Source organism: Chiloscyllium plagiosum, chromosome 2 (assembly GCF_004010195.1).
Source record: "Chiloscyllium plagiosum isolate BGI_BamShark_2017 chromosome 2, ASM401019v2, whole genome shotgun sequence".
NCBI classification, from domain to species: Eukaryota; Metazoa; Chordata; class Chondrichthyes; order Orectolobiformes; family Hemiscylliidae; genus Chiloscyllium; species Chiloscyllium plagiosum.
The window spans coordinates 142,194,325-142,218,501 of NC_057711.1; the positions used below are offsets into that span (position 1 = coordinate 142,194,325).

A 24,177-nucleotide genomic window follows, 5' to 3' on the forward strand; every position below is an offset into this window, starting at 1 on the left:
GTCCCAACCCTCGAACTTAGCACCACCTTCCTAACCTGCAATCTTCTTCCTGACCTCTCCGCGCCCACCCCCACTCCGGCCTATCACCCTCATCTTAACCTCCTTCCACCTGTCGCATTTCCAACATCCCTCCCCCAAGTCCCTCCTCCATACCTTTTATCTTAGCCTGCTTGGCACACTTTCCTCATTCCTGAAGAAGGGCTCATGCCCGAAACGTTGATTCGCCTTACTGTCCCGAGCGCAGGTCCGTAGAAATGCAATGATATTTTCACAGATTTTCTACTTATGATTGTTATCTGGTTGTTGTTCAGTACTTTAAAACAATAGATCTTGGCCATTTAAAGTATCACCGGAGACCAAAGTGAATGATACAAATGTTACTGCCAGTCACACTTAATGCTTCTTTCTGGTTGCGAGTGGATTGTTAATCTATCCCCAGTTTTTCCACTGCCATTTCATTACCTGGCATAATCCAGAAATGCTGTGATCTAGCTTTTAGCTTCAAAATGTCTTTTGTATTCAGATTAGTCTCAGGTTATTTCAACCAACTGATAATTCATAATAGCAGTTTACTCCACAGGATTTAAGTAAAAGCAAAATACTGTGGATGTTGAAGATCTGAAATAAAAACAGAATGCTGGAGAAGCGTAGCAGGTCTTGCAGCAAGTGTGGAAAGAGAAAAGCAGAGTTAACATTTTGAGTCCCAATATGATAGAAACAGTTCCCTCCAGAGGTGCTACCCATCTTTGAGTATTTCCACTATTTTGTGTTTTTATTTTAGTATCTGCAGTTTGTTTTTAAGTAATTGAAACTGCTTTTACACTTGGGTTGGATTACAGGAGATTGGTTTTAATACATTAGTCTGAACAGCAGTCAAGATGTTGACTGGCAGGGAGAGATGGTTAGATTCTGCCTTGTCAGAGATGATCATTGTGCAGAAGGCATTCTGTACTGAATTCAGTACTGGTTGCAAAATTTATAACTTCATCTATGACAGCATGATAATTGTTTTCCAGAGACCTGCAGTCTTTATTGTAGCAAGTTGAATGTTTTTTTTCTTAAAGGGGGTAGAAGTTCCCTGTCAGACTATCCCCAGCTCATGAGTTGCGGATGGCCTCACTGTGAAGCATCCGTGATGCTGAGGAGGTTGTGGATAGCACGCTTGATGAATTGGTCCCACCGCAGATTAGAGGGAGACAGTGAATGGGTGACCGGAAGGTAGTGCAGGTGTCCCTTGCACCATCTCCCTCCAAAACAGTTATATTGTTTTGGATACTGTTTGGGGGAGATGACTCACCAGGGGAGGGCAGCAGTTGCCAGGATCATGGGAAAAAGACTCATAGAGCCACAGTCATAGGGGATTCAATTGTAAGGGGAGTAGATAGGCATTTCTGTGGCTGAAAACGAGACTCCCGAATGGTATGTTGCCTTCCAGGTGCTTGGGTCAGGGATGTCACTGATCGGCTGCAAAGCATCCTGAAAGGGGAGGGTGAGCAGCCGGTTGTCGTGGTGCATATAGGCACCAATGATAGAAGTAAAAAGTGAGATGAGGTCCTGAAAGCAGAATTCAGGGAGCTCGGGGAGAAGTTAGAGGAAGACCTTAAAGGTAGTGATCTCAGAATTGCTACCAGTGTCATGTGCTAGCCAGGTTAGAAATCAAGAATAAGCAGGATGAACACGTGGCTTGAGGGATGGTGGAGGAGAGAGGGGTTCAGATTTGTAGGACATTGGGACTGGTTTTGGGGAAGGTGTGACTGTTACAAATTGGATGGTCTACACCTGAACCAGACTGAAACTAATGTCCATGGGGGAGTTTTTGCTACTGCTGTTGGGGAGGTTTTAAAGTAATGTGGCAGGGGACTGGGAACCAGAAGAGAAGACAAGTAGACAGTAAGGTGGAAACTAAAGATTGTAAGGATCATGAAGTTAGCATTACCAGGGGGAAGAGTAGGCAGAGAGCAGGTGAAAGCAAAAGAACTGGCAGCCTGAAGTGCATATACTTTACTGCAAGGAGTATAGTGGGTAAGGCAACTTGGTTGAAAGAAGGGTGTAATTGGCAACTAAATGTTCCAGGATATAGATGCTTCAGACAGGACAGGGAGGAAAGTAAAAGTTGGTGGTGGGGGGGAGAAATAACAAGGCTGCAGTTCCATAGTTGGGGCTGTACTACAGGCCTCCCAACAGTGAGCGTGAGGTAGAAGAAACAATAGGTAAACAGATTATGGAAAGATGTAGAGACAACAAGGTGGTGGTGATGGGAGATTTTAATTTTCCCAACATTGACTGGGATACACTTAGTGAGAAAGTGAGGGCTGGAGATCAGAGCTGAAAATGTGTTGCTGGAAAAGCGCAGCAGGTCAGGCAGCATCCAAGGAACAGGAGAATCGACGTTTCGGGCATAAGCCCTTTTTCAGGAAGCCCTTCGGTCATAAGCCCTTCCTGAAGAAGGGCTTATGCCCGAAACGTCGATTCTCCTGGGATACACTTAGTGTCAGAGGTCTGGATGGGCAGAATTTGGAAGGAGCGTCCAGGAAAGCTTTCTAGAGCAGTATGTCAAGAGTCTGATGAGGGAAGGGGCCGTATTGGACCTGGGTTCGATTCCCGCCTTGGGCGACTGTTTGTGAAGTTTGCACATTCTCCCGGTGTCTGCGTGGGTTTCTTCCCACAATCCAAAAGATGTGCAGGCCAGGTGAATTGGCCATGCTAAATTGCCCATAGTGTTAGGTGCATTAGTCAGGGGTAACTATAGAGTAGGGGAATGAGTCTGGGTGGGTTACTTTTTGGAGGGTTTTTGGGCCGAAGGGCTTGTTTCCACACTGTAGAGAATCTAATCTAATCTAATATGAATTAGAGGGCAGCTATTTGAAGGGAAGTCCACACTTGATATGTGGGAGGTTTTCAAAGATAGTGCAGGATCGGCAGGTCCCTTTGAAAACAAGGGATAGAAAAGGCAAGATTCGTGAACCGTGGATGACCGAAGAAATCGTGCGACTAGCCAAGAGGAAAAGGGAAGTGTACATAAAGTCTAGGCAGCTAAAAACAATGCGCTTTGGAAGAATATCAGGAGAGTAGGACCAATCTTAAACGAGGAATCAAGTGTGCTAAAAGGGGTCATGAAATAACTTTAGCAAACAGAATTAAAGAGAATCCCAAGGCCTTTTATTCATAAATAAGAAGCAATAGAATAACTAGAGAAAGGGTTGTTCACTAAAATAAGGAAGGTGTGTCGAACCTGAGAAAATGGGTGACATTCTTAATGATTACTTTGTATCAGTGCTCACTGAGGAGAGGGTCATGATGAATGTTGAGATTAGAGATAGAAGTTTGTTTACTTTGGAACACGTTGACATAAGGAGAGAATATGTGTTGGGTAGGCTAAAGGATATTAATGTGGACAAATCCCCAGGACTGGATGGGATCTATCCTTGGTTGCTAAGGGAGGCAAGAGAGGAAATAGCTGGGGCCCTGACAGATATCTTTGTAGCATTGTTAAACACAGATGAAGTGCTGGAGGGTTGCTAATGTCTCCTGTACAAGGGTTGTAGAGATATTCTAGATAACTACAGACCAGTGAGCCTGATGTCAGTGGTGGGAAAGTTGCTGGAGAAGGTACGGAGGGAAAAAATCTATTTATATTTGGAAAAGAATGTGCTCCTCAGTGATAGGCAACATAGTTTTGTGAGGGGGAGATCGTGCCTTGCTAACTTAGAGTTCTTTGAGGAAGTGACCAAGTTGATAGATGAAGGAAGGGCTGTTCATGTCATGTGCATGGACTTTCGTAAGGCGTTTGATAAGGTTCCTCATGGTAAACTAATGGAGAAGGTGAAGTCACATGGTGTGCAGGGTGCTGTAGCTAGGTGGATAAAGAACTGGTTGAGCAACAGGAGGCAGTAGTAGTTGAAGTGAGTTTCTCGACATGGAGAAAGGTGACCAGTGGTGTTTCACAGACATCAGTGCTGGGACCACTGTTGTTTGTGATATACATAAGTGATCTGGAAGAAGGCACTGTTGGTCTGATCAGTGTTTGCAGATGACATGAAGATTGAAGGAGTGGCAGAAAGCATAGGGGACTGTCAAAGAATACAGGAGAGTTATAGATAGACTGAAGAGTTGGGTGGAGAAGTGGCAGATCGTGTTCAATCTGGGCAAATGTGAAGTGATGCATTTTGGGAAGTCTAATTCTAGAGTGAAATATACCGTAAGCAGAAGAGCCGTAGGAAAAGTTGATGAGCAGAGAGATCTGGGAGTTCAGATTAGATTCCCTACAGTGTGGAAACAGGCCTTTCAGCCCAACCAGTCCACACCGACCCTCCGAAGAGTAACCCACCCAGACCCATTTCCCTCTAACTAATGTATCTAACACTATGGGCAATTTAACTTGGCCAATTCACCTGACCTGCATATCTTTAGACTGTGAGAGGAAACCGGAGTACCCGGAGGAAACCCACGCAGACACGAGAATGTGCAAACTTCACACAGACAGTCGCCCAAGGCTGGAATTGAACCTGGGACCCTGGCGCTGTGAGGCAGCAGTGCTAACCATTATAGGTCCATTATACCCTGAAGGTGGCTGCACAGATGGATAGAGTGGTCAAGAAGACACTTGGTCTGCTTGCCTTTATCGGACGGGGTATTGAGTATAAGAGCTGGCAGATCGTGTTAAAATTGTACAAGATTTTGGTTTGGCCGCATTTAGAATACTGTGTACAGTTCTGGTTGCCACATTACCAAAAGGATGTGGACACTTTGGAGAGGATGCAGAGAAGGTTTACGAGGATGTTGCCTGGTATGGAAGGTGCTAGCTATGAAGAGGTTGAGTAGGGTAGGATTGTTTTCATGAGAAAAAAGGAGTTTAAGGGGGTGTACCTGATTGAGGTCTACAAAATCATGAAGGGTATAGACAAGGTGGGTAGAGATCAGCTTTTTCCAAGGGTGAGGGATTCAATAACGAGAGGTCAGTCGTTCAAGGTGAGAGGTGAAAAGTTTAAGGGGGATACACGTGCAAAGTGCTTTAGATCAGATTCCCTACAATATAGAAACAGGCCCTTCACAGAGGGTGGTAGATGCCTGGAACGTGTTACCAGAAGAAGTAGTAGAGGTAGGCATGGTAGATTCATTTTAAGGTGTGTCTGGACAGATGCATGAGTAGGTGGGGAGCAGAGGGGTACAGATCCTTAGGAATTGGGCAATAGGTTTAGAAACTGGATTTGGATCGGCACAGGCTTGAAGGGCTGTAAATTTTCTTTGTTCTATTATGGTGATTCTGTGATGAGCCCACCAAAAATCTATGCAGTCTGTTCCACTATAATGTGGTAGTTCTGTTCTCATGCAATCTTATATCATAAGAAAATTGCATAATAGCAGCACCATTTAAACTAATAGGGCTGGAATCACATTAAATGAATACACACTTTAAAAGTTTGCGCTTTAGAAGCAGTGCCCCCAATTCGTTTATTGAATTAACGAAACAGGTATTATAGCGGAATGACCTGTATTGGGAAAGGTTCCACTGTGATTGTTTGGTACAGCTATGAATTTTGGAAAAACCTTCTGTAGGATGTTTTGCCGATTGCTAATGATAGTGTGAGAGCAAAACAAAAACTACAAATTTAGCATTGAGCCATAATTGTAAAGATGCATAAAAAGGTAACTGCAAAGTTATGCGTGCAATAGTTAGAAGGTAATCCAATGCTTGAGATTTTTAATATAAATAAAAATTAAGTATTTCTACAGGTTAGCAAGTGGAACTTGGGCATTTGGAGAGTTTATGCAGTCTATCTGCAAAGTTGACATTACATATCAACCGAATGAATTTTAAAAAGTGCTCACCTCTTTGAAAATCTATCTGATATACATTATTGACTATATTGAATTTGTTTGTTTAGGAAGTCCTTGAAGGCTGACTTTATTTTGTTTTTTGTATCTTGGTGTTTAGTTATAGGCTTCTTTTAAATGTCAATTAAGTTAGTAGGAATATGTGCAAGATATTCTATTGCTACATAAGCTGTTTGTCAGCTTCCAGTTGAAATGTTGAGTATGAATAATGTAGAGGGTGTTCCCCTTGAAAGATACAAATGATGAAAGCTAGATTTGTTCTTTATTTAGACAAAAGGAAATTTCTACATGATTTCAGAGACAATTTGAAGATTGTAAATGATATTGAGCCTGAGTTAGTACTAATTTTTGTGTCATCAATAACCACAGGTAATGTGCCAAAAAAACTGGAGGTGTGCTAATGGTGCCATTATTTAAGAAAGCTGGTTAAGGAAAAGCCAGGGAACTAGAGACCAGTGAGTTTGAAGTCAGTGGTGGGTAGCTTGGTGCAGGGAATTCTAAGGGACTGGATTTACATGCATTTGGAAAGGCAAGGATTGATTAAGAAGAGTAAATATGGTTTTGTGCATGGGAAATTTTCTCACTAACTTGATTGAGTTTTTTGAAGAAATGACAAAGATTGATGAACTTCAAGCTGGTTAGTAAGGTAAGGTTACATGGGATCCGGGGGAGCAAGCCAATTAGATGCAAAATTTGCTTGAAGTTCGGAGACAGAGGGTTGGTGGGGGGTTGTTTTTCAGACTGGAGGACTGACCAGCCATGTGCTGCAAGGATCAATGCTGGGTCCACTGCTTTTCAAGATTTTTATAAATGATGTGATTATAAGAGATATGGTTGGTAAGCTTGTAGATGACATCAAAATGGGTGTGTAGTGGAAAGTGAAGAAGGTTTTCTGAGTATAACAGAACCTTGATCAGAGAGGTCACTGGGCTAAGGAGTGGCAGGTAGAGTTTAATTCAGATAAATATGAGGTGTTGCGTTTTGCAAAGTAAATCAGGGCAGAATTTATATACTTAATGGGAGGACCCTGGGGAGTGTTGCTGAACAAAGGGACCGAAGGGTGCAGGTACATAGTTTCTTGAAAGTGGAGTTGCAGGATGGTGAAGAAAGCACTCTTGCCTTCATTGTCAGTGCATTTAGTACAGGAATTAGAAGGTCATGTAGCAATTATACAGGTCATTGGTTAGGCAACTTTTAGAATACTGCATTCAATTCTGGTCTCTCTGCTATAGGAAAGATGGTGTTAAACTTGAAGGGGTTCAGAAAAGATCTGGATGTTGACTGGATTGGAGGGTTTGAGCTGTAGGGAGAGGCTGAATAAACTGGGGCTGTTTTCCCAGAGTGTCAAAGTCTGAGGGGTGACCTTATCAAAGTTTATAAAATCAGAAGGGGCATGGATAGAGTGAATAGTCAAGGTCTTTTCCCCAAGGTAGGGGAGTCTAAAACTTGAAGGCATAGATTTAAGGTGAGAGAAAAAAGATTTAAAAGGGATCTGAGGGGTAATATTTATACTTAGAGAGTATTGTGTGTGTGGAACGAGTTCCCAGAGGAAATGGTGGATGCTGTTCCAATTACAGCATTTTAAAAGGTAGCATCTGGACGGGTACATGAATAGGAAGGGTTTTGAGGAAGACAGTATAGGCCAAATGCTGGCATTTGGGACTAGATCAGTTTAGGATATTTGGTCAGCATGGACGAGTTGGACTGAAGGTCTGTTTCCATGCTGTATAACTTTATGACTCCATGTCCTTTTGACATCTCGTCATGCATTCAGATAAATAACTGGTTAGCTGGAATCTAATTTTTATAGGTGTTGAATGCAATTTTGGATCAGAAGTTAACTTTTATAAAGGCATTTATAAAATGGAAGCAAATCATCACCAATTTGTAGGATTTGTAATAATAACATTTCCAGAATTGAATATAAAATTATGAACATTTTGTATCGATGAAAGCGAACTGCATTCCAAAAACAGCAACCAGTGTGATAATAAATAGGTCTACATTGAGTGAGATTGATTGCCAAATTGATGTTTTTGAACAGAAATTTGTGTTCAGAAGCCTGTTCATTGCATTACTGTAAAAATATTGTTTATGCCAGTTAAAATTTTAACTAGATGACTGCAGGCTTTAAGGGTATTACATTGAGGCAATATTTGATTACAATGCTAATTTTATTTTAATGTAAGTTGTCAATTATGGAAGGATTTTCGTCAAGTTATATTCTTGCATAAACCTATGACACCGTAGTAAAACTGAGATGTTTCTCATATGATGGCAGTCGATTCTCTAAACTTGGACAATACTGTGTGTCCATGAATGTTTCATATTATGATGGTCATATCTCATACAATCATTCTTTTGATTTGTTTCTCTGAATACATATGCTGCAGTGCAAGTTCGATGCAATGTGTTGCTTTGCATTTGCAATGCTTAGATGAATCTTGCTGGTTAGCAGTGTTTCTGTTCTTGATATGAGATATTGCTTTTGTTTTCCATGTACAGTTCTTCTGCAGCATGGAGCTGATTCCAACATTCGGAACACCGATGGAAAGACAGCTCAAGACTTGGCAGATCCATCAGCAAAAGCTGTACTGACAGGTAAGATGAATACAATATTGCCAGTGTGTTTTTTTTTCAATGTGTTCATGTACCATCCTTTCTCCATCACATGACTTTCCCTTGAGAGAGCTTACTGTTTCAATTATATCAACATCAACAACTAGTAAGCTATTACTCTACTTTTAGTAATATACACAGTCAAGAACCGATATGAATCAAAACCCCATGACCACTCCTGACCCTGCCTAGTAGCCTTATTCCTGCCTCGCAACCCCTGGTTCCTGCCCCAGCCCCACCTTGCAGCCCCATCTCTACCTTGTGGGTCCTGGTTCCTGCCCTGGCCCCACCTTGCGGGTCCTGGTTCCTGCCCTGGCCCCACCTTGCAGCCCCATCCCTACCTTGTGGGTCCTGGTTCCTGCCCCAGCCCCACCTTCGCAGTCCCATCCCTACCTTGTGGGTCCTGGTTCCTGCCCCAGCCCCACCTTGTAGCCCCATCCCTACCTTGTGGGTCCTGGTTCCTGCCCCGGCCCCACCTTCACAGACCTTGATTCCTGCTCTGTCCTCGCCTCACTGCCCCTCGCCGCCCTGCGGTCTGTTGACATTCTCCAATGTCCCTCTGAGTTGTATGCCTGTGTGACACAGAATTCTGTCAGCAGCCACTTTACTTGTTATTATTGATGAACACATTCTGACACTTGCATGAGATTTACTGCTACTTCAGCTCATGAGCAAAAAACTACTGGATTTCCCCAGAGTGGAAATTAGAGCCAAGAATAATCAAATGTATGTGGTGGAAACAATTTACAAGTGGGAGTGTTAGCTACTCACTGCTGTCTCACCTAGCTTCTGGTCTGCTCTTATAACCACAGTAAGCATCGACTCAATCCACTTAAATTTCTGATCATTGGTGAATCTCAATATATTGATGGTTGAAATTCAACAATATTCATATAATTGACTGATAAAGACATGATTTGGACATTTGATGGAAATAATCATTACATGGCAAATTTGTATTTTGCATGTTGCTTTCCAATTCCCAACTGAAGCCTGAATGTTCAGCATACTGCAGCGTTTTGATATGGAGCTCCTCATTAGCTTGAATATTTAGGTGAAATAATTGAAGGTGTTTGAATCAAGGACCAATCCCAATGTCCTTGAGCAGAGATGTTTGGCTTTCAGCACCCTACACAAAGAGCTCTGTCTCTACTGCTAAACACATGCTATATGTAATTCAGTATCTCTGTTAGCTTACATTAGCCTTTTATAAAGCTTTCGTTCCTATAGCAACCTTAGTCTGTTAAACTTCTCAGGGCTGATATCATAGCTAAGAATGCAATTATTATTCTTTTGAGAATTCTTTTTGGATTAATTGGATTAATTTCAGATTTAAAGGAACACTTCACATACAAGCCCTGTGCTATCAAGCTTGGACAAAGTGAGGACTGCAGGTGCTGGAGATCAGAGTGGAGAGTGTGGTGCTGGAAAAGCACAGCAGCTCAGGCAGCATCTGAGGAGCAGGAGAATCGACATTTCTGGCATCCGCTCTTTATCAGGAAGGGCTTATGCCCGAAACATTGTTTCTCCTGCTCCTCAGATGTGCCTGACCTGTGCTTTTCCAGCACTGCACTCTCGACCCCATGTATCAAGCTTATCACACTAGGAATCACTCCAGACAACAGAGAGCTTTCCCCCTTGATTTTAATTTTGCTGGGGCACCTTGATGTCAGGGACAGTCATTTGCATCTTAACTCTGGAAATCAGCTCTTCTAGTCATGTTTAGACTAAGGCACATGGTTCAAATGAAATGTGCATCAATTATCACATTATTAATGAGCAACTGCTGCTTGATCACACTGATAACCCCTTCCATCACTTTGTTGATGATTTGGGAGTAGACCAATGGAACAGTAATTGTTTGGATTGGATTTGTATTGCTTTTAGTGAGACATCCATATCTGGGCAATTTTCCACATTGCCATGTGTTGCAACTGTACAGAAGCAGTTTAGTTACAGAGACAGGTTTTCTTTTTATATGGGGGGAAGATACTTAAAGGCTAGGGTCTCCCAGCGGTCTTTTTCAAGATGTAGAGCCTATTCTTAAATCTAGTATATAGTTGCAGATAAGCAATTAATTAATCTTGCTTAATTTACAAGATTGTATTTATTATACCAAAAGATATACCTTCACCGACATTAAACAGCATATAACCCTGAAGAGCACTCTCAATTAGGTTCAAATATCAACGCACACAACAGATCTTCCTCCTTCTGGTCAGGCAGGGCATATACCGTATTAATGATGGAAAACTGTGGGACATTAGTTGAATGATTTGATGCTACATAATTTTAATGAACACAGCACAGTGCAACTTCTTAAAACATAAAGTACCTTTTTAAAATTTTGGTTTTGTTTTTTGCACCATTCAGCTGACTGGTTAAGACCCTTCTTGAACAATATTCTGTTCTGAGATTTTTTTTGCTTTAGATTTAGTGGTACAGTTTTATCCATCATTCTGTGAAAACCATGTGATTTTTATTCATTTGTTTTAAAACAGTAATACAACAAGATGCTATTCAGAGTGTAGAATTAATGTGCCAAAGATGATGGTTTATGCTGTGGTCAGTACTATATTAAGCATTTTGTTGAGGTTCCCAAGTCCTCATCTGGCATGGCAGTTTCTGCTGAACTTTTTGTAGAGAATAATGATGGGCTGAAAAGGTGCACAATTTGCTGGCCTCAGTTTTCTCTGAGCCATGTTCTCAATTGCTTGAGCCTTTTGTTATTATTCATCCCTTCCATGCCCTTACAAAGATGCAGACCCCAGAAGTCGGGGCCAGCAGCAATCTGCTCCTATTTGCTAATGTGGATGTCTGCCAGCATCATAGCTCAATTGCAGGTTTCCTTGTTGTGGCAGTATAATTACCAAGAGTTGTGACCTTGTGGCCATTTCACATGCAGAAGATCTTTGGGTATACACCATCATCCAATTGATGAATGTGGCCAATCCAGAATCTACATCATTGGCTAGAATTAGGTATATGATATTTTAGCATATCTAGACATTGACAGAATTGGGATCAAAGTCAAGTTTTGAGAATGTTTCAATGGGATTGCAGGTATTTGTTAAAATAGGGAGATCCTTCAATCTGGCTGAACTGTGGAAGCACCTTGGTTTCCAGAAACGTGAAGTGGAATCATTGGTTTGGCAAAACAATAGGAACTTGAGGTATGACTTTGGTTGTTTTCTAGTATGTCTACCCAGTCAGTGAGCAGTGTGGGTGGACAGAAGACAGACACTGGGGAATGTCCCTGACCTGGCGGTTCTGCTATGGAGCTTTCTAATACAAAGAATGCAATTTATTGTTCAATTCTGATGACTCTTGAATTTTCGGTCTGACTTCCTCTCTTCTTCCTTCCATCCTCTCTCTTATACTCTATATCTGCGTGCAGATGGCTTTAATAAGAACATTATTTTAAGAAAACAAATGTTAATGGTCTGTTTACTGTACAAACTGGGTTTTTAAGAAAATATAAATTGAAATATTAAAGATGCAGTTGACAACTAGTACACTCTTGTATTGTAGAATATTCAAAAGCCAATTAAACTTTGAACAGATATAATTAACAAAGTCTGCCATGTTTTTCTTTCTTTGGTTCAAATAACCATTTATCATTTTAAATGTACAAGCTTTTGAAATTTGGTTTTCTTCAAATAATTGAGAAATAACTAAACGCTTTTTTTTATACACCGAAGCATTCCATCATTTAGTGTCTTAAATGTGAATGATAAATATTGGAAATTGTGCATCCTGCAGATGTGAAAATGGCAGTGTTTGCTTTCAGGTGACAGGCACCATTCTGGAGAAAAGTTTCAAATCTTAACTTTTGAGAGAGGCTGAGTCCTTCAAGTGAAGAAATGAATAGTGGCATTAGAAGACGAGGCAATTCAGTCAATGATCTAAATTATTAGTCATTTAAAAAATTTCCTTTGTAGACAATCTTGAAATTTTTAGCTGAAGCAAAAATATTCTAAATAACTTTAAGAAGCACGTTAAGGGATTTGATTTTCCAATGCAATTAAATAAGAAAATGATGTCATCACTGGAGAACTCTAAATGTCACAATCTTGTTCAAAATAAAAAGATGCAAGAAGCAGCACAGTAGTTACAGGCCAGTCAGTTTATCCTTTGTGGTAAGAAAGCTTTTAGAAAACCATAATTAGCACAGAATTAATAGCCACTTAGAAAGAAAAAGTGAGATTTAATTAAGTAAAATCAGCTTAGGTTTAAGGGAAAAGCTATGAATTTTTTGATGAGGTAATGGAGGCTAATGACAGTAATGCAGTTAATATGGCGCACCTGGACTTCCAAAGCTGTTGTATTTTGGGAAAGCAAATCTTAGCAGGACTTATACACTCATTGGTAAGATCCTGGAGAGTGTTGGAGTACAGGATCATAGTTCCTTGAAAGTAGAGTTGCAGGTAGATATGATAGTGGAGAGAAGGCATTTGGTATATTTTCCTTTATTGGTCAGAACATTGAGTCTCGGATTTGGGAGGTCATGTTGAAGCTGTAAAGAACATTGGTTCAGCCATTTTTGGAATTTTGTGTGCAATTCTGGTCTCCTTCCTATCAGAAGGATGTTGTGAAACTTGTAAGGGTTCAGAAAAGATTTACAAGGATGTTGCCAGGGATGAAGGGTTTGAGTTATGGGGAGAAGCTGTATAGACTAGGACTTTTTCCTTGGAGTGTTGGAGGCTGAGAGATGACCTTATAGAGGTTTATAAAAATGAGGGGCATGGATAGGGTAAAGAGACAAAGGTCTTCTCCCTAGGGTGGGGGAATCCAGAACTAGAGGGCATAGGTTTAGGGTGAGAGCGGAAAGGTATAAAAGAGACCTGAGGGGCAACGTTTTCACACAGAGAGGGTGCTGCATGTATGGACTGAGCTGCCAGAGGAAGTGGTGTAGGCTGGTACAACTAAAAGGCATCTGGGTGGGTATATGAATAGGAAGGGTTTAGACGGATATGGGCCGAGCGCTGGCAAATGGGACTAGATTGGTTTAGGATATCTGTTTGACATGGACGAGTTGGACTGAAAGGTCTGTTTCCATGCTGTACATCTCCATGTATCTCTGTATTGGAGAAAAGGATTGTGGCAGTATAGATAGGAAACTGGTTAATAGTGCATGTTAACTGAAAGCAAGTCTTCACATCTGTTGAGAAATAACCTGACCACAATAAATGAGAATGAATGATTAATAAATGAACTGAGTGTATTTGGAATGCCTAATGTACATAGCTGTAGAATCACAAAATGGTACAACACAGAAGGAGGCTGTTAAGTTTGTCATGACCATGCTGGATCTCTAGAAAAGCAATGGAGTTACTCAACTCCACTGGCTTTTGCATTTTTCCTGTAGCTCTAAAAATATACCTGTTCAAATAATTACCAAATTTTCCTTTGTAAGCGATTGAATCCATCTCCACCATACTCTCAACAGAACATTCCAGACCCTAACAACTCGTCTAAAAGTCATGATGTCTTGACAGTTCTACAGTAGAAAACAGGTTGTCCCTATCTACTCTGTAAGGCCACTCATGAGTTGGAACAGTTACATCTAAAGTCATGTCAACCTTATTTTTCCCAAGGAGAAAAAACCCAGTTTCTCCAATTTATGTCATAACTAAAATCACTCATTCCTGGAACCACTCTCGTAAATAGTTTCTGCAGTCTCTAACATCCTCATCGCTTTCATTAAATGTTGTGCCAAAATTGGGCACACTGCTCCAAATGGGGCCAATATTTTCCATAACTTGCTTAGTTTTGTACTCAACCTCTGATTTATAAGGGTTAAGATCCCATATGCTTTATTAACTTTCTCAATCTTCTTAGCACCTTTAATAGTTTGTGCATACGTTCACACAAAACCCTTTTTTTCTTGTGCCATCTTTAGAATGGCATTGTTTATTTTATATTGCTTCTCCTCATTCATGTTACTAAAATATACACTTCACACTTCTGTGTTACATTTCATCTGTCACTTGCCTGCACATTTCACCACCCTGATTATTTCCACACCTTGAAGCCATTGAAGCAGAGTCATTGAGATCTACAGCACGGTAATAGGCTCTTTCATCCATTAAGTCTGTGCCAGTCAAAAACAAGCACCTAACCATTCTAATCCCATTTTCCAGCATTTGGCCCACTGCCTTATATACCTTGGCATTGCAAATGCACATCTAATTAGTTTTTTAAATGTTAAGGGTTCCTACATCTACCATCTTTTGGATAATACCTTCCAGATTCCCACTAGATTGTAGGAGGAAAAAAAAATTATCTCCTCTAACTAGATTAAATTCTGTTTACCACTGATCAGCCCATCTGACCAGCCCAACTATATCTTCCTGTAATCTGTCAATTCTGCTCGCTATTTATCACTTTACCAAATTTTGTATCATCTGCAAAATTACTGATTAACTCTCCTACATTCAAGACTAAATCATTGAGGCGATTGCTGTTTGCGACTTTCATATATATATCTATATATAAAAATTGATAGATTTCAAAATTATTGCTGTGCAGAAAGCTAGGAAAGGAGTGCATCATTTGCTTCTCCTAATTGAGGGCTCTTTTCAAACAACATTTGAAGAAAAGGGAGCATGCTTGAAGTCCCTTTCCATATGCCCCATGGAGAAAGATTAAGAAAATGGAAGAATATCTGTGACAACAACCTAGTACTTTACAGAACAGCTGTTGTTGCTGCTTCTGCTGCAACAGCCTGAGCTTCCTGACATTTATCTGAATGATGTTGCTAATACCTCTTATTCAGTGTAAAAGTCAACACCACACTATAGGACCAATGGGCCACTTAGTATATCAAATTATTCAAACAGTTCACAAATTAATTGATTGCATTCAATTGTGCTAACTATGGTATGATTGATATTCTCCTCGATTTGATATTAGCCCTGCTTGAGTTAAGAGATCCCACTCTAGAGTCTAGATTTTCTGGTTTTTCTTTTCTTGAACACAGATTTAGACCGATACTCCAGGGAAATCCTGAAGAAATGCTGTCCTTTCGAAGTTGTCATCTTTCTATTGGAAAATTTGATTAAGGCCCCATCTGGTGTCTCAGGAGGCTATAAAAGATTTGTTACGGGAATTATCCTTGCTGTGCTGGCTAATATTTATAGCAATGTTTATTAACATCACAAAAACAGATTATATCGTCATTATCACATTGCTGTTTTGGACGCTGTTTTGCACAAGTTATCTGCCATTGTTCCTTTAGTGCTATGATGTAAAACATTTTGGAACATAGGTTATGAAAGATGCTATATAAATGAAAGTCTTCCTTTAATTATATTTGAGGTCACAGGTACAAAAATAGTTAATATTGTTTAATGCTGCTATTTATTTTAGTGCATCTTTTGCATTTTTAATATTTCTATGTGAGTGTGACCGTTGACTGTTGGGTTGACTATCTGGGTTAAGTTGAAAAGGACCTCTGTTCAATGTTTTGTTTTAATATGGTGTTATTTTGAAAAGCTCTTAATATAATAAGCTGTGTGACGAATTGTTTACTTGTTTTATGATTGCAAATTTTATGAATGTTGAATTTGACATTAAATCAAATGCAATTGTATTAAAAATAAAGATTATTCAACATTCAGTTCAGAATGTGAATAATACTAAATGTAAAATTTATGGTGTTACTGGAGATAGAAAATGAATTGAAATGTAATTGAAATATAAAATAAGAAATCTGCTATTGTAGTTTAAACAATCCAATTTTTAAAATGTTCTATATTCAGTCAAACTGAAGTATGGGAATATATAACCAACTACATATGTTACAGTAGTAACATTGACATTATGAATTCAGTTTAAAAGCATATCTAGTTTTTTTTTCTTGAACAAGCTCACTAAAAATCTATCTTCAAAATATATTTTCTACATCTGAGGTAGTTTCTGTGGCTTTGTCAAACACCATCAATGCTTTGAATCAAACCAGTGTCACCATGGTTACCATCTTAATTCTGGTACTTGTGTAAAGAAAGTAGCACCATGTCTGCTAGCAAATCGGCCTCTGCAGAAGTATATGGAAACGTGGCAGCCCACGTGCTATGCAGCAATAAATAAGTCCCCGGTTTCAGCCATTTACTGCACTCTGCATAAACTCAGTGATGTTACTTGAGTTGAACATGAAATCATGTCCACTTTTCCTATTCTAGTGAATTCATCACCTTTCCTTCCATTAGTATTCTGATAGAGGATTTCTGTTCCCTGAAATAAACCTGGTTGAATTTTGGAGGAATTATTGACACAAGAAGCTCTATTGCCATTAAAGCATTTGTTTTAATTTCAGCCTGAACTTCTACCTCTATTTAATAGCCTGGTGATATATTTGGCTGAGCTCTGGGGAGCAGAGGGGTTAGAGAGAGAAAATGACCAAAGGCTGCCTGTTTGTCCCAAGAATATTTAGAAATCTCATTGCCATTTTCATGTCTTATGAGCTAAAATTAGTCAATGACAATTTTGCCAATATTATGAATATTTATATTTTCAACTATGATTAAAGAATACGTTTGTAGCACAATGTCTTATTAAATAGCAGCATTGTTTTCTCAACTTAATTTAACAGACATGTTTTGAGTCAGTAGCTTTAGCAAATTTGAGAGCAGGCCATGCACTGTGCAGTTATTTTCAGTGCACAGTGAAAATCATTGTCATTATGAATGTGTCTCTGCATTCACAGCTGCTTGTACTCAAAGGCCAGTGGTGCTGATGAAATGGGGGAAACCTAGCCTGTGACATCATCAGAATAATATATTTGAAAGCAGTAAGTGTGGGCAGTGATTGGTTGTTTGACCGCATAGGATTCGTATACAATCTCCATGGCAGTAGTGATGCTCTATTTTCAGTTGTTAGTGTCATTGCTTCATTACACAATAGGGTGTGGATTTTCAGTATTTTCTTTGTGTTTACACCACTAACAATGTTTTTTTGCAATCACATAGGTGAATACAAGAAAGACGAACTTCTTGAAGCAGCGAGGTAAGTGATATCTACACAAAATGCCAGTAAAACTTAGAATGTGAATTACTTTGCTTGACGTATAAATTATAATGGATAAAATGTGATTTTTGTGTTGGACCGCTGGAGGAAATATTTCACTTCTTCCCCCCTCCCCACCCAATTTTTAAACACCTCAGCAAAAACTCTAATGTTTCTAATGTGCTGCATGGTTTTGGTGAAGAATCATATCAGTCAAATTGTCCTCATCCTTTTCAATTTATTAATTCTGCATTGAACAGCTGAAGCTTGATTTAGAACTGTTTTCTTGGAGAAGTATCACTGAAAATTTCTTGCTATCATTTCTGTTCCCTCATCAGTCTCCTCTCAGCTGTTGTACAGGTGTGGCCCTCATGTGCAACTTCCTGTCTCCCCTATATGCAAGTGCTGACATTGGCAGCTATGCAACTGTGTGTGTGTGTGTGTGTGTGTGTGTGTGTGTGTGTGTGAGACAGAGAGAGAGATCCTCCATGACAGTCCTCCCTCAACTGTCACTGTTTTTGTAATTAGATATCAAACACGTGACTGGTTTATTTTCTTTGTAATATTGAAAATATTGAGTCCCATGTGAAGCTTTCTCCAAATATAGCTCATCATCCAGATATGCTTTTTCTAGAACTTTCTCCAGGGTGAGAAAATGCATTTAGCTTACTGTGGATCTTGACATTCTGTCAATTGTAGGAGAAATGATCAGAACTGTGGATGGATGTTTGAAGTGTCATGGAAGTTTGTGTTTGAGCTAATCAATTTGTTGCAGTAGGCAATTGTTTTCAATTAGCTTGCATTTTTAGCCTTTAAGTTATAATGTTTAAATGGTGTCATCATTGTATAAGGGGCACTTCTCAGAACATATTTTGCGACAGATGCCTTTCTGGATCACCTGAAACAGAAACCGTGACGGGCTGGCCAAAGTGACCAGATATGACTGAGGAGACAGCAACAACTCATTGGTCAACTTAAGCTTGAAGTTCACTGTTGTCTCCAGTCATGATTTGGAGATGCCAGTGTAGGACTGGGGTGTACAAAGTTAAAAATCACAACACCAGGTTATAGTCCAACAGGTTTAATTAGAAGCACACTAGCTTTCGGATCGTCACTCCGAAAGTTAGTATGCTTCCAATTAAACCTGTTGGACTATAACCTGGTGTTGTGATTTTTAACTGTCTCCAGTCCAAGTATTGTTTCCTAATTAATTTATTGTAACACGAGTCATTAAATCATACAAATCCTACAGTGTGGAATCAACCATTCAGCCCATTGAGTTGACGCCAACCCTCCGAAGAGCAGTCCATTCCAGCCCAGATTTGAGAGAGAAACCTATAGAAACACAGAAAATAGGTGCAGGGTTAGGTCATTCAGCCCTTCAACCTTGCACCATCATTTAATATAATCGTGGCTGATCATGCAATTTTCGTATCCCATTCCCACTTTCTCTCCATATGCTTTGATCCCTAAAGCCGCAAGGTCCATATCCAGTTCCTTTTTGAATATATCTAACAAACTGGCCTCAGCAGCATTCTGTGGGAGAAAATTCCACAGGTTCACAACTGAGTGAAGGAATTCTTCCTCCTCTCAGTCCTGAATGATTTGCGCCTTATTATTCTTAAACTGTGACCCCCTAGTTCTGGACTTCCCCAATACAGTGAAACTTCGATTATCCGAATACCAATTATCCAAAAATTGGATTATCTGAAGGTGAGCTCTTGGTCCCGAAAGAAACACTCCATTAAAGAAGTGTTTCCAACTGTGATCACGTCTTTTGTTTACAGTGATTTAAACAGGCACGGTCTCCAAATGACTGACCTCCTGCCCTCTCTCTCTAATCCTACACACCTTCCCTGGAGTTCTACACAGGGGTGCACCCTCAACCCACACCTACCCCAGATAATCTCTCCAACATTGTCCTGTACAGGGCAAAGGTGGAACCTGTCAAAAAGGGGTGTGTGTTTGTGTATGTTATTTAGAGACTTACCCCACAAAGGCAGCAGCAGCAGTCTTGTTGGTGTACAGTCCAGCTGACCTGGAGAGGTTGGGGAGATGGGGGGAGTGGTGTGGGCCGGGAGTGGGAGGGAGGTGGTGGACAGAGTTGGAGGTAGGGTGGGGGCGCGGTGTTGCCCATCCATAGTGTTTGCCCATCACGTTCAGATAATCAAGGTTCCCCTGTATTGGGAACATTCTTCCCGCATCTAGCTTGTCCAGTCCCATCAGGATTTTATGTTTCTACGTGATGCCCCTCACAATTCTTCTAAATTCCAAAGAGAACAGTCCCAGTCTATCCAGTCTTTATTCATATGCCACCCTGGAAATCAGTCCACTGAACTCCCTCACTAAAAAGAAATGTCCTTCCTCAGACCAGGAGACCAAAACTGCACACAGTACTCAAGGTCTTCCCTGACCTGGGGCCTATATAACTGGAGCAAGACATCCCTACTCCGATACTCAAATCCTTTGCCCTGCATTGAGATGCTTTGAATTATGTCATGTAATACTTTTGATGTTTAGTGGTTATTAAGAAAGGAAATATAGCAACCACTTTGAAGCATCAGTATGCTACACATGTCAATGCGATTCATGACATTTGTTTATTGTGCATTGGCTGAAAGGAGAATGTTGGTCAATACTACTTGCACTGAACTGAAAATCTTGAACAACAGAACTTGGTGACATGATCTCCGGGTATGATCCCATTCAAAAGTTGACACTTAACATGAAGCAACATTTTCTTAATACTGCAGTGGAATTGATATCTAGATTATGCATTCAAGTGCTGGCTGCAGTCATCTGAGAACAGTTCCAAATTTGACAGTGAAGCCTTTCTGCAAAAAAGTTTGACAAAATATACAAATCTTAATAAATTAATTCTAGCACCGCAGCAGAATTATTTTAGGACATGTGACGGTGTTGATCTTTCTTTGCTTCAAATTTGGGCTTGTACATACAGGTTCCTACATTGATGCAGCTTTCCCTTCTCAACTCACAACTATAGAAATATTGTTTCCTTGAGGATTGTTCATATTGTACCTCTTATTACACCAGATCACTACTTGCAGTTGCCATTTTGTTTGCAAATGTTGAGCTAAACTACTCATTGAATAGTTTTGGACTGTAAACTGGCTAGAGTTTGCATTGTCTCATATGAACATATTTCATGTCAAACTTTATATTTCCTAATTGTTTGATTAATCCCTTCACTTGTACCTAGACCTCAGCTGACGAATGTCCTAAAAAACTCCATTCTTTTTTCTGTACCTTCCTGTCCTTTTATTTTAGTGAAAAACGGTTATTGAATATGAAAACAAGCATGCAAATTTCAGTGTAAAGGAATTGCGAGATTTGGTGCCATTGTAAGACAGCAACAACAGGAATGTTGGGTGAATGGGATTTCATGCAAATTAGAATACAGGCAGAAGAGATTTGAATGAGTTTAGGTTGTGGAGACTAGAAAGTGGGAAAATGAGGCCATTGTATAGCTGAGCCTGGAAATTGGGCGAATCTCTCAGCACCGGATGACAAGCATGGAGACAGGTGATACAGAGGTGAAGATAGGTGATCTGGATGAAGGACAGGATGTGTGTCAAACTCACCCAGGGACTGAAATGGAGCCAGTGGCTGAGTAAGTGTGTCTGTGGCAGGATGTGAAAGCCTTTGCTTTGATCTTTCCAATAGCTAATTGGGGAAAATTTTTGTTCATCCCCAATTAATCTTGGACAAGCAGTGTCACCGATTTTAGAATATTAGTGGGAGTGAGGGGTTTGGAGTGGAGAAAGATGTGTTGGTCAGCTGTTATGTTCAGAAATCCCTTCCAATTTGGCGTGAACAGGCTGTGATGGGTCATTGTATCAACTGATCTTGCTCCATGCTGTCCACAATTATTATTTCAGTCTACAACAGCTTCTATTCCTGTTCCATTTATAATTTTGTTAAACTTCTGTATACCTATTGGCAACCATCGTCCTAGATTAGCCGACCACTTCAACTTCCCCTCCGACTCTACCAAATTCAAGCCACCCGAGGACTGGAGAAAGAATGCCTCATCTTCCACCTTAGAATCTTTCAAGCACACTGCACCAACATCGACTTCACTAGTTTCCAAATCTCCCCTCTGCCCATCTCATCCCAGAGACAATCCTCCAATTTGGCACCACCCTCCTGACCTGTCCCACCTTTCCACCTTCCTTCCCCACCTTTCCACCTTCCTTCCCACTTCTGTGCTCCACCGACTTATCACAATCACCCCCTATCTGCATCCACCTATTGCCTCCCCCTCCCCCTCCTGTTTATCTGAAGGGCTTATGCAAGAAACGTCAACTCTCCTCCTCGGATGTTGCCTGACCTGCTGTACTTTTCCAGCACCACAATTTTCCACTGACTGTCCAGTATCTGCAGTCTCCACTTTCTCATCTTCCTAGATCGGTTGGCTTCAATTTCCAGCTTCCCTACTCATGACAGGAGTAAAGATTTTTTAAAAACCTAATTGGTCAAGGATTTTTATTGCTGAATGTAACTTAAAACTACAAAAATAAAATTTGAAATAAAATTACATTTTACTGAGCAAATTTAAAAACAAAATATATGAAATCATAAGCATGAGGTCACTGCTTGTATTTTGGTTTCTAATTTTAAGGTACATTAAAACAGAATTCATTTCGGGAACTGTAGTACTTATTTTTACCTTAATAATCATTCTGACAAGCAGCAAGTGTCCTGTGGACCAAGTTTCTAAATTAACGAACTCTAAATTAGTTTTTTTTAAGGATTACCTTTGTTTCATCATCCTAAAGATTAGGTAGATAATGGAATGTGGTTCAAGCATTGCCCCTTCAGTCTGGGAATATGGATTTGAATTCCAGTAAAAATTTACATGAAAGCAGTTTGGGGAATCTCAGTCCAGTTGAAATTTTCCAAAATCAACTTGCAATAGTTTTGCACTCCATTGACCATCCTGCTCTAAGCAATAAATATAGTTGGAATATTGCAGTGAAAACTTTTCACTGGTGTTAGCAGGGTCTGCTGCTTTGCACTTGGGAGTGGAAACAGTAATTGGTGTGAAATAGCAGAAGTTTTAATATGTATCGAAAATATCCCATCCAAAATTCTAGTATACCAAAATGTAAAAAAATATTTTATATCACAACGTTAGCATCTTTGTGCTTAATAGCTGCTTAAAACGCTTAGTTAAATGAGTCTATACTTTGAAAAACTCCCAGTTAAGACTCAGGTCTTCAGTGTGACTAGTCATTCTTTTCATGGTGGTTAGAATTTTAGCAATCTTGGATCAGTGGTATTCTTTTTTTTACCCCTGATCTCCAGATCCCTTTCCTGACCTCCAGATCCCTTTCCTGACCTCCAGATCTCTTCCCATGCTTGCTTCTGATAAGTCCTCTCCATATGATCCATTTTAATTATATGTTATGTTCTACATTCAATCGCAAATAAACGTCTTTCAGAATACAGATGAGATAACGAAGCATTGCGGTCTTTTGCTGATGGTTGCCAAAAGGATGCTGTCAGACAGTGGCTGACATGGCCATAAATGAATGACGGCTTATGCAAGTAATCTCGGACTTGGTGTTTAAAGGCTCCCTGATGGAGACCTTGTGCTCCGATCTTGTAGAAGAACCTGAAGGTCAGAGTTGAGGTGAAGGTACATTGGAAGGTTGGACACAGGAGTGACTTCAAATTGGACAGTCATAGAACTGTCCAATTGGGAGCAATCATGTGGCAAAAAATGTTAGAACTAATCTAGCAACACTCAGCAAGATTACAGGCCCTGTTAACGTAGGTTTGTTAAAGTAAAACAATGTTAAATGGGGCAATGTTTTAAAATTGAGTCACAGCTTGGAACAAGAAAACATATGCAACTATAGCTCTGAGGATCAGGTTCACAGACTAAATTTAATTCCTTTTTCACTGCCTTTATTTGTTTGTAAGGTTTTGCATTGTTCAAAATGTAATACCTTTCTTCACTGAAGCATCCATTTTTCTTCACTAACTTAGTGTTTTCTTTTTTAGAAGCGGTAATGAAGAAAAGCTCATGGCATTGCTTACTCCATTAAATGTAAACTGTCATGCAAGTGATGGAAGAAAGGTAAGAATATGTGCATGGTTGTGCATCTTAATTATCTAAAGCATAGGTGTAGAGGAGCAAAATGAAGAGTCAGCTCCTAGTTGATTAAGAAGCAGACCTAATATCTTTTCAGTGTTCAGACCTGTAACAGCATGTACCAGTAAATTGTCAGTTAACTTGAGATCATTCTCGCTGCCACACTGCCCTCCACTAACAGCCCATATACAAATATTGACGCTATAGGTTTAAACTAACCTTTGTCGTGCCTTTAGGATTTTACCTAAAGTGCAAATATTTTCGTTTGAACTGTGGGGTGGAAAAACTATGCAGTTTGCTTGGAGATAGCATCTTCTGATGCATAGATGCAAGTGAATTATTGTTGCTTGAAGGTCTGTTGCAAACTGTGGCAATAATTAGCAGAACTTGAGGTATTGAATTAAGAAAATCTGAAGGCATTTATTGTGCAGTATTTAAAATGTATGGTTAAAACATGCTCGTATTTGCTAGGGGGGTAGCAGTGTCAAATGTATTGAATGGTATGGTGATATCGAGAGTGATATTTTTGTTCATCAGCTACGCTCTGGGTATCAAACTTAATTTACATGGGCCTGCTCTGCCATCCTGGTATTTGG

The 24,177-nt window shown here is 40.0% G+C and overlaps 1 protein-coding gene across 2 annotated transcripts in view; it reads left to right on the top strand.

Annotated features, from left to right (window-relative positions):
- tnksa (tankyrase, TRF1-interacting ankyrin-related ADP-ribose polymerase a) overlaps positions 1–24,177 on the top strand; it is a 150,924-nt gene that overhangs the window by 38,239 nt on the left and 88,508 nt on the right. For both annotated transcript variants that reach the window (XM_043719972.1, XM_043719981.1), the window contains exons 3-5: positions 8,341–8,436; positions 17,424–17,460; positions 23,491–23,566. In XM_043719972.1, coding sequence (XP_043575907.1) covers positions 8,341–8,436; positions 17,424–17,460; positions 23,491–23,566 — 209 coding nt within the window. The remainder of the gene's footprint in view (positions 1–8,340; positions 8,437–17,423; positions 17,461–23,490; positions 23,567–24,177) is intronic.